General features: G+C 35.8%; 1 protein-coding gene across 3 annotated transcripts in view; it reads left to right on the top strand.

Annotated features, from left to right (window-relative positions):
- EVI5 (ecotropic viral integration site 5) overlaps window positions 1-14,890 on the top strand; it is a 180,763-nt gene that overhangs the window by 33,756 nt on the left and 132,117 nt on the right. For all 3 annotated transcript variants that reach the window (XM_069478215.1, XM_069478214.1, XM_069478213.1), the window contains 5 exons: window positions 6,720-6,909; window positions 7,542-7,766; window positions 8,581-8,655; window positions 11,385-11,510; window positions 13,406-13,549. In XM_069478215.1, coding sequence (XP_069334316.1) covers window positions 6,720-6,909; window positions 7,542-7,766; window positions 8,581-8,655; window positions 11,385-11,510; window positions 13,406-13,549 — 760 coding nt within the window. The remainder of the gene's footprint in view (window positions 1-6,719; window positions 6,910-7,541; window positions 7,767-8,580; window positions 8,656-11,384; window positions 11,511-13,405; window positions 13,550-14,890) is intronic.

The raw sequence follows: 14,890 nt of genomic DNA, 5'->3' as shown, positions 1-14,890 counted from the left end.
CTAAAACTACATGTGAATTATTGTATAGCAGTGGCAGATAAGAAATGGCCAGGAGGCCACATAAACCTATGGGAAATGCCTTTGGTTACGATGTGCAGTATTCCTGCTGGGCTAGTATTCTTGTCCCTTAATCTGATGGATTTCTTTTATTAGTCAGAAGGAAATTATGACTGGATGGGGAGGTGGCATGAGTAGTTTCCCCTTCTTTGCAATAAATCCATGTAAGGCAGTGAGCCTATGTGATCTGGGAGGAAAATGAGTGAATAAGTTTTGGATAGACTTTTCGGTAGCCTACAGACCTATGAGTAGTATTGTATTACCATGTTCCAAGTTGCCAGGCTCAAGTCTTTGGAAATTGTTGACTTTTCAGTCTGAGTGCCTCTCCACTGCCATGGCAGAATATCTTGATTATACTGAAACTATGTGGAAACCTGTTTAGAAGCCTTCTTGAGTTGTTTTATCACTACATTTAACAATAGGGAATACAAATACTTGATTCTAACTACATATTCTATAAAGGTCCACATGTATTCTTAAAGAATATGTAACTTCTGTTCCTGCATGCCATGACTATAGATAGTTCGCTTGACTATAGAGAGACTTGATAGTATCAATTTAAGTATTATTTCTTCTGCAAAATGTTCGGATTCTCTCAGAAGGACTTGTTCATTATAAATATTCTAAAGCTTTTCTTTAGAAAATTCTAAAATTTACTGAAATGACCAAGAAAAGGGAAAAATGAAATAATGTTTATACCTTCCTTTATGAAATATGCCAAAAATAATCTTTTTTTTTTTTTTTTTTTTTTGTTGAGACAGAGTCTCACTTTGTTGCCCAGGCTAGAGTGAGTGCCGTGGCGTCAGCTTAGCTCACAGCAATCTCAGACTCCTCGGCTTAAGCGATCCTACTGCCTCAGCCTCCCGAGTAGCTGGGACTACAGGCATGCGCCACTATGCCCGGCTAATTTTTTCTATATAGATTTTTAGTTGTCCATATAATGTCTTTCTATTTTTTTAGTAGAGACGGGGTCTCGCTCTTGCTCAGGCTGGTCTCGAACTCCTGACCTTGAGCGATCCACCCGCCTCGGCCTCCCAGAGTGCTAGGATTACAGGCGTGAGCCACCGCGCCCGGCCCAAAAATAATCTTTTACAAAGTAATAGTCATGGTTTTTAAAAGTTATGAAGGGCTTATGATAAAAAAAAAGGCAGTGGTTTCTCCTTACCTTATTCAACTATTCCTACTGCCATTAAACAGAAACAGTTTTTATAAATCTTTATAAAATTGATGAATAATTTTTAATCAGAAAAGTGTATAGTTTTTAAGTGTATAGTTTGAGTTTTGACAAATGTATATACCTTTGTATAACCCACATGCCTATTAAGATACAGAAAATTTCTATCATCTTAGAAAATTCCTGTCATCCCAGAAAATTCCTTTGTGTCTTGTCTAGTAGCCCCACCTGCCAAAACTTCTCTTCTGGTTTTTATAGCTATAGATACATTTTGCCTTTTCTTTTTTATATAACAGCTTTATTGAGATATTCATATACCACACAGTTCACCCATTTAAAGTGTACCGTTTAGGTTTTATTATATTCGCAGAACTATACAATTGTCACTACAGTCAATTTTAGAAGATTTTTACCACCGTGAAGAGAAACTGCATACCCGTTAGCAGCCACTTCCCATCAACCTGTGGCTGCCCTCATCCCTGTATCTAAAATGCAGAAACTAATCTACTTTCTGTATTTTAGATATGTCATATAAATGTAATCATAGAATATGTGTCCCTTTGGACTGGCTTCTTTAATTTAGCATAATGTTTTCAAGGTTCATTCATATTGTAGCATGTGTCAGAACTTTATTCCTTTTCACAGCTGTATAATATTTCATTATATGGATATACCAAAGTTTGTTATCCATTCATCAGTTGATGGGCATTTGAATTGTTCCATTTTTTGGCTATCATGAATAATGCTACTATGAACATTTGTGTTTAAGTTTTTGGTGGACATAAGTTTTCATTTCTCTTGGATATATCTAAGAGTGGAATTGCTGGATCATACGGTAATTCTGTATTTACTCATCTGAGAAACTGCCAAGCTGTTTTCTGAAGAGGTTGAACCATTTTACATTCCCAACAGCAGTGTAAGACTGTTCCATTGTCTCTATATTCTCAAAGACACTTATTTGTCTTCTTAATTGTAGCCATCTTAGTGGTTGTGAAGTAGTGTCTCATTGTGGTTTTGATTTGCATTTCTGTGATGATTAGTGATTTTGAACATCTTCTCAAGTGCTTTTTGACCATTGTATATCTTCTTTGGAGAAATGTCTATTCAGATCTTTTGTCTCTTTTTAAATTGAGTTGTTTGTGTATTTATTTATTGATTGATTGATTGATTGGAGACGGGATCTTGCTCTTGTTGCCTAGGCTAGAGTGCAGTGGTGTCATCGTAGTTCATTGCAGCCTCAAACTCCTGGACTCAAGCAATCCTACTGTCTCAACCTCCCAAGTCGCTTGGCCTCCAGGTGTGTGCCACCACACCTGGCTGAGTTTAAAAATTTTTTGTAGAAACGGTTCTTGTTATTGCCTAGGCTAGTCTTGAGCTCTTGGCTTCAAGTGATCCTCTTGCCTCAGGCTCCCGAAGTGCTAGGATTACAGGCATTAGCCATTGTGCCTGGCCTGTCTCTTTATTGTTGATTGTAAGAATTTTTCATATATTCTTGATGCAATTCCTTTATGATTTGTAAATATTTTTACCCGTTCTGTGAATTGTCTTTTCACTTTCTTGATGGTAGCCACTGAAATAGAAAATCTTTCAAATTTTGGTGAATTCCAATGTATCTAACTTTTTCTTTTTTCTTTTCTTTTTTTTTTTTTTTGAGGCAGAGTTCCACTCTGTCACCCTGGCTAGAGTGCTGTGGCATCAGCCTAGCTCACAGCAACCTCCAACTCCTGGGCTCAAGCGATCCTTCTGCCTCAGCCTCTCGAGTAGCTTGGACTACAGGCATGCACCACCATTCCCGGCTAATTTTTTTTTTTTTTTTTTTCCCGTATTTTTAGTTGTCCAGCTAATTTCTTTATATTTTTTAGTAGAGACGGGGTCTCGCTCTTGCTCAGGCTGGTTTCGAACTCCTGAGCTCAAACAATCCGCCCACCTCGTCCTCCCAAGTGCTAGGATTACAGGCATGAGCCACCGTGCCCGGCCTAACTTTTTCTTTTGTCACTTGTGGTTTTGGTCATATTTAAGAAGGCTTTACCTAACTCAAAGTCATGAGGATTTACTTCTATATTATGCTTGTTCTTAAAGTTCATATAAATGGAGTCGTTAGTACATACTCTTTTACACGTGACTTTCATTCAGCCTAATGTCTATAAGATTCATCCAGGTTGATGCATGTATCAGCAGTTTGTTTCTTTTTATTGCTGAGTAGTTTTGCAGTGAATGCACATACCATAATTTGATCATTTATTTTTCTGGACATTGGGTTGTTTCTGGTTTTGGGCTATTATGAATATAAAGTTTCTATGAACTTTCAACTACAAGTGGTTTTGGGGCATATGTTTTCATTTCACTTGTTGGGACATGTGGAAATGTATCTTAACTTTGTAAGGAATTATGAAATAGCCTTGAAAGTGATTGTACTCTTTTACACTTCTTATATTGATATGAGTTATAATTGCTCCCATCCTAGCCAACATTTGGTATGTTCATTGTAGCCATTCTAATTTGTGTGTAGTATGGTTTTAACTTACCTTTACCTGGTGACTAAAGATGCTGAACGTTTTTCAAGTACTTATTGGCCATTTGATTATCTTGTTTTGGAAAGTGTCAGGGTGAGTCTTTTACTCATTTTTAAAAGTGTGATGTTGGGCCTCTTAATTATTGATTTTAAGAGTTCTTATATTCTGTATCCTAATCTTTTGCAAGATATATGTATTGAGACTATTTTTTTCTTAATCTCTGTTCTGGCTTGCCTTTTGATTTTTTACAATGGTATCTTTTGAAGAGCACAGGTTTTTTTTTTTTTTTTTTTTTTGGGAGCCAGAGAGTCTGACTCTGTTGCCCCAGCTAGAGTGCAGTGGCATCATCATAGCTCACTACAACTTCAAACTCCTGGGCTCAAGTGATCCTCCTGCCTCAGCCTCCAAAGTAGCTGGGACTACAGGTGCGGGCCACCACGTCTGGCTAATTTTTGTATTTTTTTGTAGAGACGGGGTCTCACTCTTGGTCAGGCTGGTTTTGAATTCCCAAGCTCAAGAATCCTCCTACCTCAACCTCCCAGAGTGCTAGGATCACAGGTGTGAGCCACTGCACCTGGCCTTGAGTCATTTGTATATATGATGTGAGATAAGGCAGGGATAGTATCTTTAAATAACATGATATCTTAAATATTTTATTTGTGTTTCTCACAGCTTTGTATAATTGGATAGGCTATTTCGGGGTTCTGTGATGTGAACTGCTTAACCTTCTCTAACCCACTAATGCCATGAATTCACTTGGCATTCTCATTTATCCCAAAAGTTGCAACTCAGCTATCTAAGATCTTTCTGACTCTCTAAAAGCCTTCTGTTTAGGCACTTCTTTGTCTGTACTTTCATTATACCTCACACTTTGGTTTAACTTAGGAGATATCATTTTCTTTGAACTACATGTCTCTCTGTTGATGGTAGTGATGTAGTTTAATTGTTATAGCATATAGCAAGCGTTTAGTAAGTGAAGAGAAGAATTTAGGTTCAGGTTATTTCAGTAAAGTCTGTTTCTCTATTCCATTTAGAATTTGTAGTATTTAGAATCATATAGAAAATTACTTAAAGTACTTTTTCCATAAGATATATTATGGATGTACTGAGATAATATATATAAACATATTTAAAGTAAAGCATCATTAATTTTTTTAAATAAAAATTATAGCAGTTGTGCTTAATTTGGCTGATAAATTTTTTGTTTCTAGCAATATTTGGGAAATTTTATTTAAATATTATACCATGAAAATATATTAAATTTTCCCTAAATAGGAATAGAATTTGTTCAGTTTATACTATTATAAATATTACGTGGAATTTGGAAGGCTTTTTAAAATATGAGACTTAATGATTTTATTTCTGTTCAATAAATAATATACTTTGCACAGAGCTGCACGGTCCTAAGGGATATAAAAATGAGAAGGGCATAAATCTGGCTCTGAAAGGGTGGTTCTGTAATCTGCTCGATAGGATTTGATCTAAATGCTTCTTTTCTTTCTCAGTTTTTATATTTCATAAATTGGTATTGAGAACATTTGTTGTGCCCTAAAGTAGATGATTTTTTCTGAAGGAGTTATCAGAAGTTAGTAGTAGCTATGTTAAGTACTATACAGATGGATCATTCAGGACCCTTATTATTTGAATGACATATCTTGATAGTGATAGAGGCACCTTCCAACCTCCTTTTATAGCCTATGCATATATGAAAGAAATAAAAGATTTAATATTGTGATGAGTCATGGATTGGATCTTTGAGATTATCTTAACCCATCTTGTTACAGATGAGGAAGAGGCCTAAAACAGAGTTGCAAAATTCATTAGGGAGCTTAAGAGTGAAGAGGTCCCAGGTTAACAGTGCAAGCCCAATGATAAATAGCAGCTGTTAGTTGGCCTGGGTTTTGGGGAGACAGTAGGGATTATGGAGATTGAGTAGATTAAAGTCCTTCCTCATTTAAAGGAAGAAGCTCCTCCTCAGTTATACTCTATTCTTCTTATGCAGGAATATGGGCCTACTTTTGCCATATCTTTTTATTTTTTAAGCAAATATAGAATATAAAGTATGCATGTATTAATATATAAGCAAATACATGAAATCTTCCAATTTTAATATTAGTAATAGCTCAGTTTTTTTTTTTTTTTTTTTTTTTTTTTTTTTTTTTTTTTTTTTTTAGACGGGGTCTCACTTTGTTGCCTGGGCTAGAGTGTACTGGCATGATCATAGCTCACTGCAACCTCAAACTCCTGGGCTCGAGTGATCCTCCTGCCTCAGCTTCTGGAGCAGCTGGGACTACAGGCATGTGCCATCATGCCCAGCTAACATAGCTCAGTTTTGTCTTTTTTTTTTTTTTCTTTTAAAAAAAGCTAGTTAAGTGAAGCAATGGAAGTGGAGAAGGCACAAAGGAATCTGTACTTGGTTGTGATCAATTAGTCGTAAACACCACTGCACTCTGAGCATAGCTCAGTTTTTTATACAAATACAGTATGGGCCAAATAAAACACTTTTTGTTTGAACAAATTAGTTATGTATTCACAAAGCAAAATGAAAAAAGAGAAGGGATTTGGTTAATTTCTGTGGCTCTGCCTTACTTTTTAAGCCATGGACATGTAGTAAACATGAGAATTTGTTGTACCTCTTTCGAGTATAGATTCTTTTTTCCTGGAGCTTGCCCAACCACTTTTCTCATCAGATTTTCCCTAGTTTGAATTTTTAGTGGCAATAAAGGGAAATTATAATGGGGCTAGTAGCACTAAAATGTTTTAACATAATTTGCTATTTTGAATGCTATGCATAGGTAAAAAAATACAGCAGTTATTTTATTGATGCCAACCCATATTATTGAAATTATGTATGTTATTAAAACTATATTTTAAAATAATGGTTAAATTGCAGTAGTAAAGCTCTAAGTATAATCACTACCTTATCTAGTGTCACTGTGAAATGAGATCTTGAGCAGTTTCTAATTGTGTTTTAGATTGTTAGAGACGGATAGTAAGTCTTTAAGATCTGTAAATGGGTCAAGAAGAAACAGTGGCTCCTCTCTTGTATCAAGTTCATCAGCCTCTAGCAACCTCAGCCACCTTGAGGAAGATTCCTGGATTCTTTGGGGAAGAATTGTTAACGAATGGGAAGATGTACGTAAAAAGAAGGAAAAGCAAGTTAAGGTATTTGTGTTCTTTATTGAAGTTCTTCCTCTTATCTCAAAAGGCATCAGGCATCGGGCATCAATTAATAGAGGATTAGAAAAACCCAAATTCTGATAATTTCCAAGCTATATAATAGTCTGCTTTATATGTTTTCATTTATTTGTGTCCACAAAAGTTTTGATTTGTGTTATCAGTTGTTATAAGGTTGCGATAATGTAGAACTATATAGCTGAAAATTATTTTAGAAATTAAATTCTCTCATTCAGAAATGAAGTTATGACATCCTACATTCTTGAATTATCAGTATTTTACTTTTTTGCCTTCAAAAGCCCTTTGAAACATAATAGGTATTGTATCATCATTCATAGCCCTCTATAGGTTTTCAAGTATTTAATACCTTTGGTGGCCACATTCTGAGTAAAATAACCAGAATTTATCTATGGCATTCTAAATCCCCAACCAGTACAAGGTACAGCCAAGGACCAAATCTTAGCCTTGGTTAAATGGTTCCCTCATCTTATAAAACTAGCTTCATGCATTATAAGTTTGATAAAGTCTTCCACTTTGTTCTGATCCCCAATAAATCTTCTTTGACTTGTAAGGTAGGAGACTTTAATAATTCATTTTTAATATTCTATTTTTATTTTTAGGAACTTGTTCGTAAAGGGATACCCCACCACTTTAGAGCAATAGTTTGGCAACTTTTATGCAGTGCACAAAGTATGCCAATTAAAGATCAGTATTCAGAACTCCTGAAAATGACCTCACCTTGTGAAAAATTGATCCGAAGGGACATTGCTAGAACTTATCCTGAACACAATTTTTTTAAGGAAAAAGATAGCCTTGGACAGGAAGTTTTATTTAATGTAATGAAGGTAAGTTTTATTTATTCATTTTTCTGAAACAAAATGAATTCTCAGAAGGTTGAAATTATACATTTTTCACTGTGAACTCCTATCACAAAAATCAGTTGCTTTGACAATAAAATTGATTTTAGCATAATTTTTGCCTTAATTCTGATGGTACATTACTGTGTAGTTGGAGAACTTGTTAGAAAATTTATCACATTTAGCATTAGTCGATAGAAATGAAATGACCGATAAATCATATACCATAGAGAGATCCTCTATGAAAATGGATAATTTACCATCTGTGGGGTTCAAAACCTAGAATGTGGGTTTCTCCTATCGTGGCTGCATTCATACACTTAGCAAATTTTTCTGCTTGCTATGGCCAGTGTTGTTAAGAGTGATTAACCCTTGAAAGGTGTACCACTGTAATTTTTTCTTCCCCTAATTTCTTTTCATCTAGCTACCTCTGTGAAATACTGATTTCTTGTTAAGTCATTTCAGTTTTGCCAATCTTTGCCTTTACTCTAGTTTTATCTCTATTAGTTATAAATTTTATTTGATTTTTAATCCCTACTATCTTCCTAAGTACAAATTCCTCAATTTTTTTGTCCTTGGAAGCTGCCAATTTCTAATTGGAAATTGTTAAAAGAAAATTTTATGTAATAAAACATTTGCCTTTTAAATATTTATAGGATAATGTCTGTAACAAGCAAGCAAGAGCTTTTCTAAAAAATAAATGGTCTTTTAATCTACCTGTCTCACCAATTTTAGGCTTTTGGAGAAGGAAGGTATAATTTACCATGTTGAAGTATTTTGAACAACATTTTTTACTTTTTAGGCATATTCTTTAGTGGATCGTGAGGTCGGTTACTGTCAAGGAAGTGCTTTTATAGTTGGATTGTTGCTTATGCAGGTAAGTTAGTGCAAGTATTAAATGTTCAATTAAGTTTTTTATTAAAGTTAGATTAGAGAATTTAAAAATCATCTTTGTTTTTATTCAGTATAACTGGAGATTGAGTATTTTTCCACAGGCATAATTTGAATAGGAATATTTAGTTTGCCCTTTAAAAGATTGAAAGTGTGGGCTGGCCACGGTGGCTCACAACTGTAGTCCTAGCACTTTCTTTGGGAGGCTGAGGCGGGAGGATTGCTTGAGACTAAGAGTTTGAGATCAGCCTCAGCAACATAGTGAGACCCTGTCTATTTAAAAAATAGAAAAATTTGGCTGGCATGGTGGTGCTGTATGCCCAGCTACTCGGGAGGCTGAGGCAGGAGGATTGCTTGAGGCCAGGAGTTTGCCATTACAGTGAGCTGTGATGATGCCACTGCACTCTAACCTGGGCAACAGAGTGAGACCCTGTCTCAATAAAAAAAAAAAAAAAGATTAAAAGTATTACAATAACAACATACAATAATATCTTGCCACCAAATGAAATTTCAACTTCTTGATATATACATCTGTACCATAATAGTCTACTGAAGCCTGTAACTACTGTATTTTTAGATCTTATTTGTCAATATTTAATGAGTAGTAATCTTTCTTCAGCCAAGGAGGATATATGTGATTAAAGTGTTGGTATGAAAATCTTATTTATATTGTACATCTTTGGAAATTTATACAGGAATTTTATTTGTTGTGGAGCTAAGGGCTTGTCAAATTATCCCGACTTATTTTTTTAAATATCACCATTTAAAAAGAAGCCCTCCCCCAGTTCCCATATCAATGCTATTAAAAAGGGGAGAGGGAATGAAACTTGTTTTGGTATGTCCAGAAGAGAAGAAATTCTTGTGAGACAAACAGGGGAAATTATAATCATGTACTACATAATGACATTTTGGTCAACAGTGGACCATATGTATAACAGTGAGCCCATAAGATTATAATACCATATTTTTACCTTGTCTATGTTTAGATATGTTTAAATACACAAATAGTTGTAATTAGTAACATGCTGTACAGGTTTGTAGTCTAGGAGCAATAGGCTATACCGTATAGCCTAGGTGTAGTGGGCTACGCCATCTAGGTCTGGGTAAGTACACTCTGTGGTATTTGCACAGTGATGAAATTGCCTAAGGACATTTATCTTGCTAACAGGCCCTGGCCTCTTTCTTCCAGTGCTTTGGGAGGGAAAACAGCTACCCTGTGGGGAGACCTAGGTGTCAGTGTTGAAATATTCTTAGGAGAGAGCCAGATTTAGGAACATCTGTGAAAGAGATTGAGGGTATAAGTAGAATATCTTGTTGATGGCAGGATATGGATTCCAGAAAGTGCTTTGGGAAGATTTAGGGAAGATTGTGGCAATGGGGCCGGATTAGGGGAACAATAGAACAATAGGATGAGAGTTTTGGGATCTTGGACTTCTTGTAGTGAGTGTCATAAATCAGTGAGGCTGTAGGGCTTGATAGGATTAATAGAGATGGTCTCCAAGGCAAAACTGTGGCTATGTGTGTTGGGAGGAAGGAGGAAGTGCAGGTTTTGCCAAGAAACTCTTGGCTCCTGTCCATGACTGTGTCAAGGCCAGTAAAAATGTGTTGTTATTAGCAACATTCTTCAGTGAGAAGTATACCTGGAGATGCTTTGGAGTGTTCTCTTTTGAAAGACACTGTTAAAATGTGAGTGAATGAGAATTAGCAAATTTTATTATTTTGAAAAAAATGGCTTAACAATTTAGATATTATTTCCCTAAATATTCTGACTATCTTTGTAGCTCTTTACAGAGCTTTCATAATCATTATCTTATTTGCTATAATTTCCTAGTCATTTACACATAAAATGTGAAATTGGTACCTTTAAACCCCAACTTCAGAAAATATGAACGTACACTTTACAAGTTCTTTTAACATTTATGCCATATTATATCACTTTTGCTCAGAATCCTTGGGAAGCTTCCCATTTCACTTAAGGTAAAAGTCAAAATCCTTAGAGTGGCCTCTAAAGCTCTATGTTTTTGGTTCCCTGTTATTTCTTCTCAGTAACCTAACCTGCACTCATAACATTACTTCTAATTTAGTAGTTCCCTGTTTGCTGTTCCTTGAGCATGCCAAACATGATTCCAGCTTAGGACCTTTGTATTCTTCTGTCTTTCAGAACTGTTCTTTCCTCAGATGCTCCCTTACTTTCTTCAGGATTCTGCTCAAATGTTACCTTATCAAGGGACCTTCCCTGACCTACGTAAATAGCAATGTATCTCCCCAGCATTCCCTATGACCCTACTTTATTTTACTTCTAGAACCCCCATGACCATCTGACGTATATATTAGTTGATATATTCCATGTATTGTCTATCTCCCCCCACTAGAAAGTTACAGCTCCTTGAGAGTAGAGATTGTGTTTATTTTGTTCACTAGTATATACCTAAAGAGAGAAAAGTATCTGGCTATAAGTCAGTATTTGTTGGTTGAATTAATAAATTGGGCAAATTGAGGCAGTTCATCTCAGAGGTTATAAGGTATGTCTAACTTCTCATTCTTGGTGATAGAATAGGAGACTAGAACATCCTGATATTCCATTGCTCTTAACATTATACCATAAGGTCAGTCAAAACAGTGTTTATGGTTGAATGGGTACTTCTTTTAAATATAATTTGACTTATTCGTGTATCACAGAACATTCATCTATGTTGCCTTTTTCTTCTAATGTAGATGCCAGAAGAAGAAGCCTTCTGTGTATTTGTTAAATTAATGCAAGATTATAGACTTCGTGAACTTTTTAAACCAAGCATGGCAGAATTAGGCCTTTGTATGTACCAGTTTGAATGCATGATACAGGTAAAAGTGCAGTGTTAATTAAAAAGGCATATTGCCTTCATATTTTTTGTCATCTTCATCTGAGTGATAACTAAGCAGATTTCATGTTGAAAGCATTAAAGCAATTAAAGAAATCGGTGTTTTAATCACATGATCATTTTTTGGTTGGTTAACACAATTAGACCTACTTTCAAATTAGGCGCTGTCTTTAGGTAGATCTCAGTCTGGAGCTTGACTGCAGTTTTCATATTCAAACTGTAAACATTTGTGCCAAATGTATTATAAACCCATTATCTAGGTGCATGAGTTTCTTTAGTATGTTCTCTTACATCCTATTATTATGTAGTCTAAGCTCTCTTACAGAAACTTTATGATATGACACTGATGCCAGTCCATTTATTAATACTTTGAAACAGTCTTCTCCGTTTTTTTCAATCCTCTCACCTGCCTCTAAATTTTCATCTCACTTTCTGGCTAGCCTATAATCTTTTTTTTCTTTTTATGTTTTCTTCATTTTGTGTTGCTAGTTTAAGACTCAAATTGTCTGGTGACTGCATGAAGGTGGAGAGAGGAGGAGTGGAATCAAAATCAAGTGAAAAATACCTTTGAAATATTTTACCTTTCTGGACTTAATTTTTATATTTTATATATATAAATAAGTTTAATATATTCTATTATATAATAGTATAAATATTTTCATTTATTTAAATTTCAATTAAATGAGCAGTATTTAAGAAATGATTTAGTTGGCATGAGAACCATTTTTACAAATGTCCTTTCCCCTGGCAGCCTTACCCACAAGAATTATAAAATCCTCTTTCTTTTCTATTAATATATGTGGTGGGAGTAAGGGTCTAGGTAAAATGTTCTTACATTTTATCTTCATTTTTTTTTTTTTTTTTTTTTGAGACAGAGTCTTGCTTTGTTGCCCGGGCTAGAGTGAGTGCCGTGGCGTCAGCCTAGCTCACAGCAACCTCAAACTCCTGGGCTTAAGCAATACTACTGCCTCAGCCTCCCGAGTAGCTGGGACTACAGGCATGCGCCACCATGCCCGGCTAATTTTTTCTATATATATTTTTAGCTGTCCATATAATTTCTTTCTATTTTTAGTAGAGATGGGGTCTCGCTCTTGCTCAGGCTAGTCTCGAACTCCTGAGCTCAAACGATCCGCCCACCTCGGCCTCCCAGAGTGCTAGGATTACAGGCGTGAGCCACCGCGCCCGGCCTTATCTTCATTTTTGTTTATTTTATTTTTTTAAATTGACATAATAATCATACGTATTTATGGAGTACATAGTGATTTTGTTTTGGTTTTATATTTTAAAGAAAAAGTCAAAATAGATCTTGAGATGGTTCTTAAATTTTTTTCTGAAATAGTAAGTTTGTTTTTACCAACCTTAAACTCTCTTGATGTTATATTTTCAGTTAATGTATCATTTATGTTTTGAACTACTGGAGATGCTAAAGCATCTTTATTTTGGGGTTTTCCTATTCCTTGGGAAGGCAAGAATAGGCGATTAATGGCAGATAGTGCCTGAAAGTATTTTAGCATAGCATTTCTTTAATTTTTAAAAGCTTTTTTTGAAATGTTATAGTTGATAGAAAAGTATAGAAAATATCAGACACCTATGTACCCACCAGTAATATTAAACAAATATAAAAGTTTTGTTTCTTTTCATTAATAAATTAAATGTTTTAAGTATACCAAAAGTTCCCACTCCATGTTCTTTTCACTTTCTTCCCTTCCTAGATAGTAGCCACTATCTTGAATGTGTCATTTTCTACATCTTAGCTTTTCTATATGATGCTTGATCTTGTCTTTACATTTGCCGTAGGCTAATCTAGTATGTGTACAATGATGTGATTTAAAATACTCAGTTTTGCTATGCTTTAACAAATTATTTTCTTCTCTTTAGGAGCATCTTCCAGAGCTTTTTGTACATTTTCAATCTCAAAGTTTTCATACCTCAATGTATGCATCATCCTGGTTTTTGACTATCTTTCTTACAACTTTTCCACTACCAATTGCAACAAGGATATTTGATATCTTTATGTCTGAGGTAAGCTAGCAGTGTCCCCAACCTTTTTGGCACCAGGGATCAGTTTCATGGAAGACAATTTTTCCATGGATGGTGTGGGGTGGGGGTTGGGTAGGTGGAGGAGCTCAGGCGGTGATGCAAGTGATGGGGAGCAGAGCGGCTGTAAATACAGATGAAGCTTTACTCACTCGCCTGCCACTCACCACTTGATGTGTGGACCCCTGGTTCCTAAGTTTTTCCATGGACCGGTGGGGTAGGGATGGAGCTTAGGGGCCCTATTCCTAACAGGCCACAGCCCAGGAGTTGGAGACTGCAGAGCTAATGGGCAGACTAAGAGCAAGAAATGGGCAAAGGGGTCATTGAGTTTATTAGAGTAGGGCAATGCAGAGAGCAATATGGGAGACCCATGTGTCCCTTGCTAAACTGCTTACATGGATCATTTCATTTAAACCTGATAATAACCCTATCAGGTAGGTACTGTTATTTTCCCCATTTGTTAGATGATAGATGAGGAAGCTGAGACTTAGAGAAAGGTTAGTACCTTATCTGTGGACACACAGCACATAAGTGGTGTAGTAACTAGGATTGAAATGTAGACATTCAAATTCTGGAGCCCACACTCTTAATCATACCTCTTTATCAGACCAGATGTTATGGCTTACACCTGTAATACCAGCACTTTGGAAGGCAAAGGTGGGAGGCTCAGGTGGGAGGATTGCTTGAGGCCAGGAATTTGAGACCAGCCTGGGCAACATAGTGAGACCCCATCTCTTTAAAAAAAAAAAAAATTAACTGGGCATAGTGGTGCATACCTTACGTCCCAGCTATTTGGGAGGCTGAGGCATGAGGCTTGAGAGCAGTGAGCTGTGATCACACCACTGTCTTCCAGCCTGGGCAACAGAGTGAGACTGTGTCTCTTGGAAAAAAAAAAAAAGAAAAACCTCTTCATTAGTTAGTGAGAGGTAAAATTTGCCATACAGTTAACATTGTTGCAATGCATCTGTTATCCAAAGAGTAAGAAGTAATAATTAGTATAATTAAGTTAATGAAGTTTCTTCTATTCTGTGAACACATTGCAGGTTTTTGTCCTTTTGATTGTCAGTGACATGCAGTACTGATCCTTTTCTATTCTCTGAACCCAGTGGTAATTGTTACTATAATTACATCTTGGGAAGATGAATTTGTATTACCTATCTAAATTAGTTTAGATAAGACTTGGCAAACTGTGATTCATGTACCAATCTGTCCTGGTTTGCCTGCCAAATCTGTCCTTCCACCTGTTTTTATTTTATTTTTTTTATTGATACATAATAATTGTATATATTCATAGAGTATATGTTACATCTTGATACAAGCACACAA

This window comes from Eulemur rufifrons, chromosome 8 (assembly GCF_041146395.1).
Source record: "Eulemur rufifrons isolate Redbay chromosome 8, OSU_ERuf_1, whole genome shotgun sequence".
NCBI classification, from domain to species: domain Eukaryota; kingdom Metazoa; phylum Chordata; class Mammalia; order Primates; family Lemuridae; genus Eulemur; species Eulemur rufifrons.
This window is presented reverse-complemented; position numbering and strand designations above follow the sequence as displayed.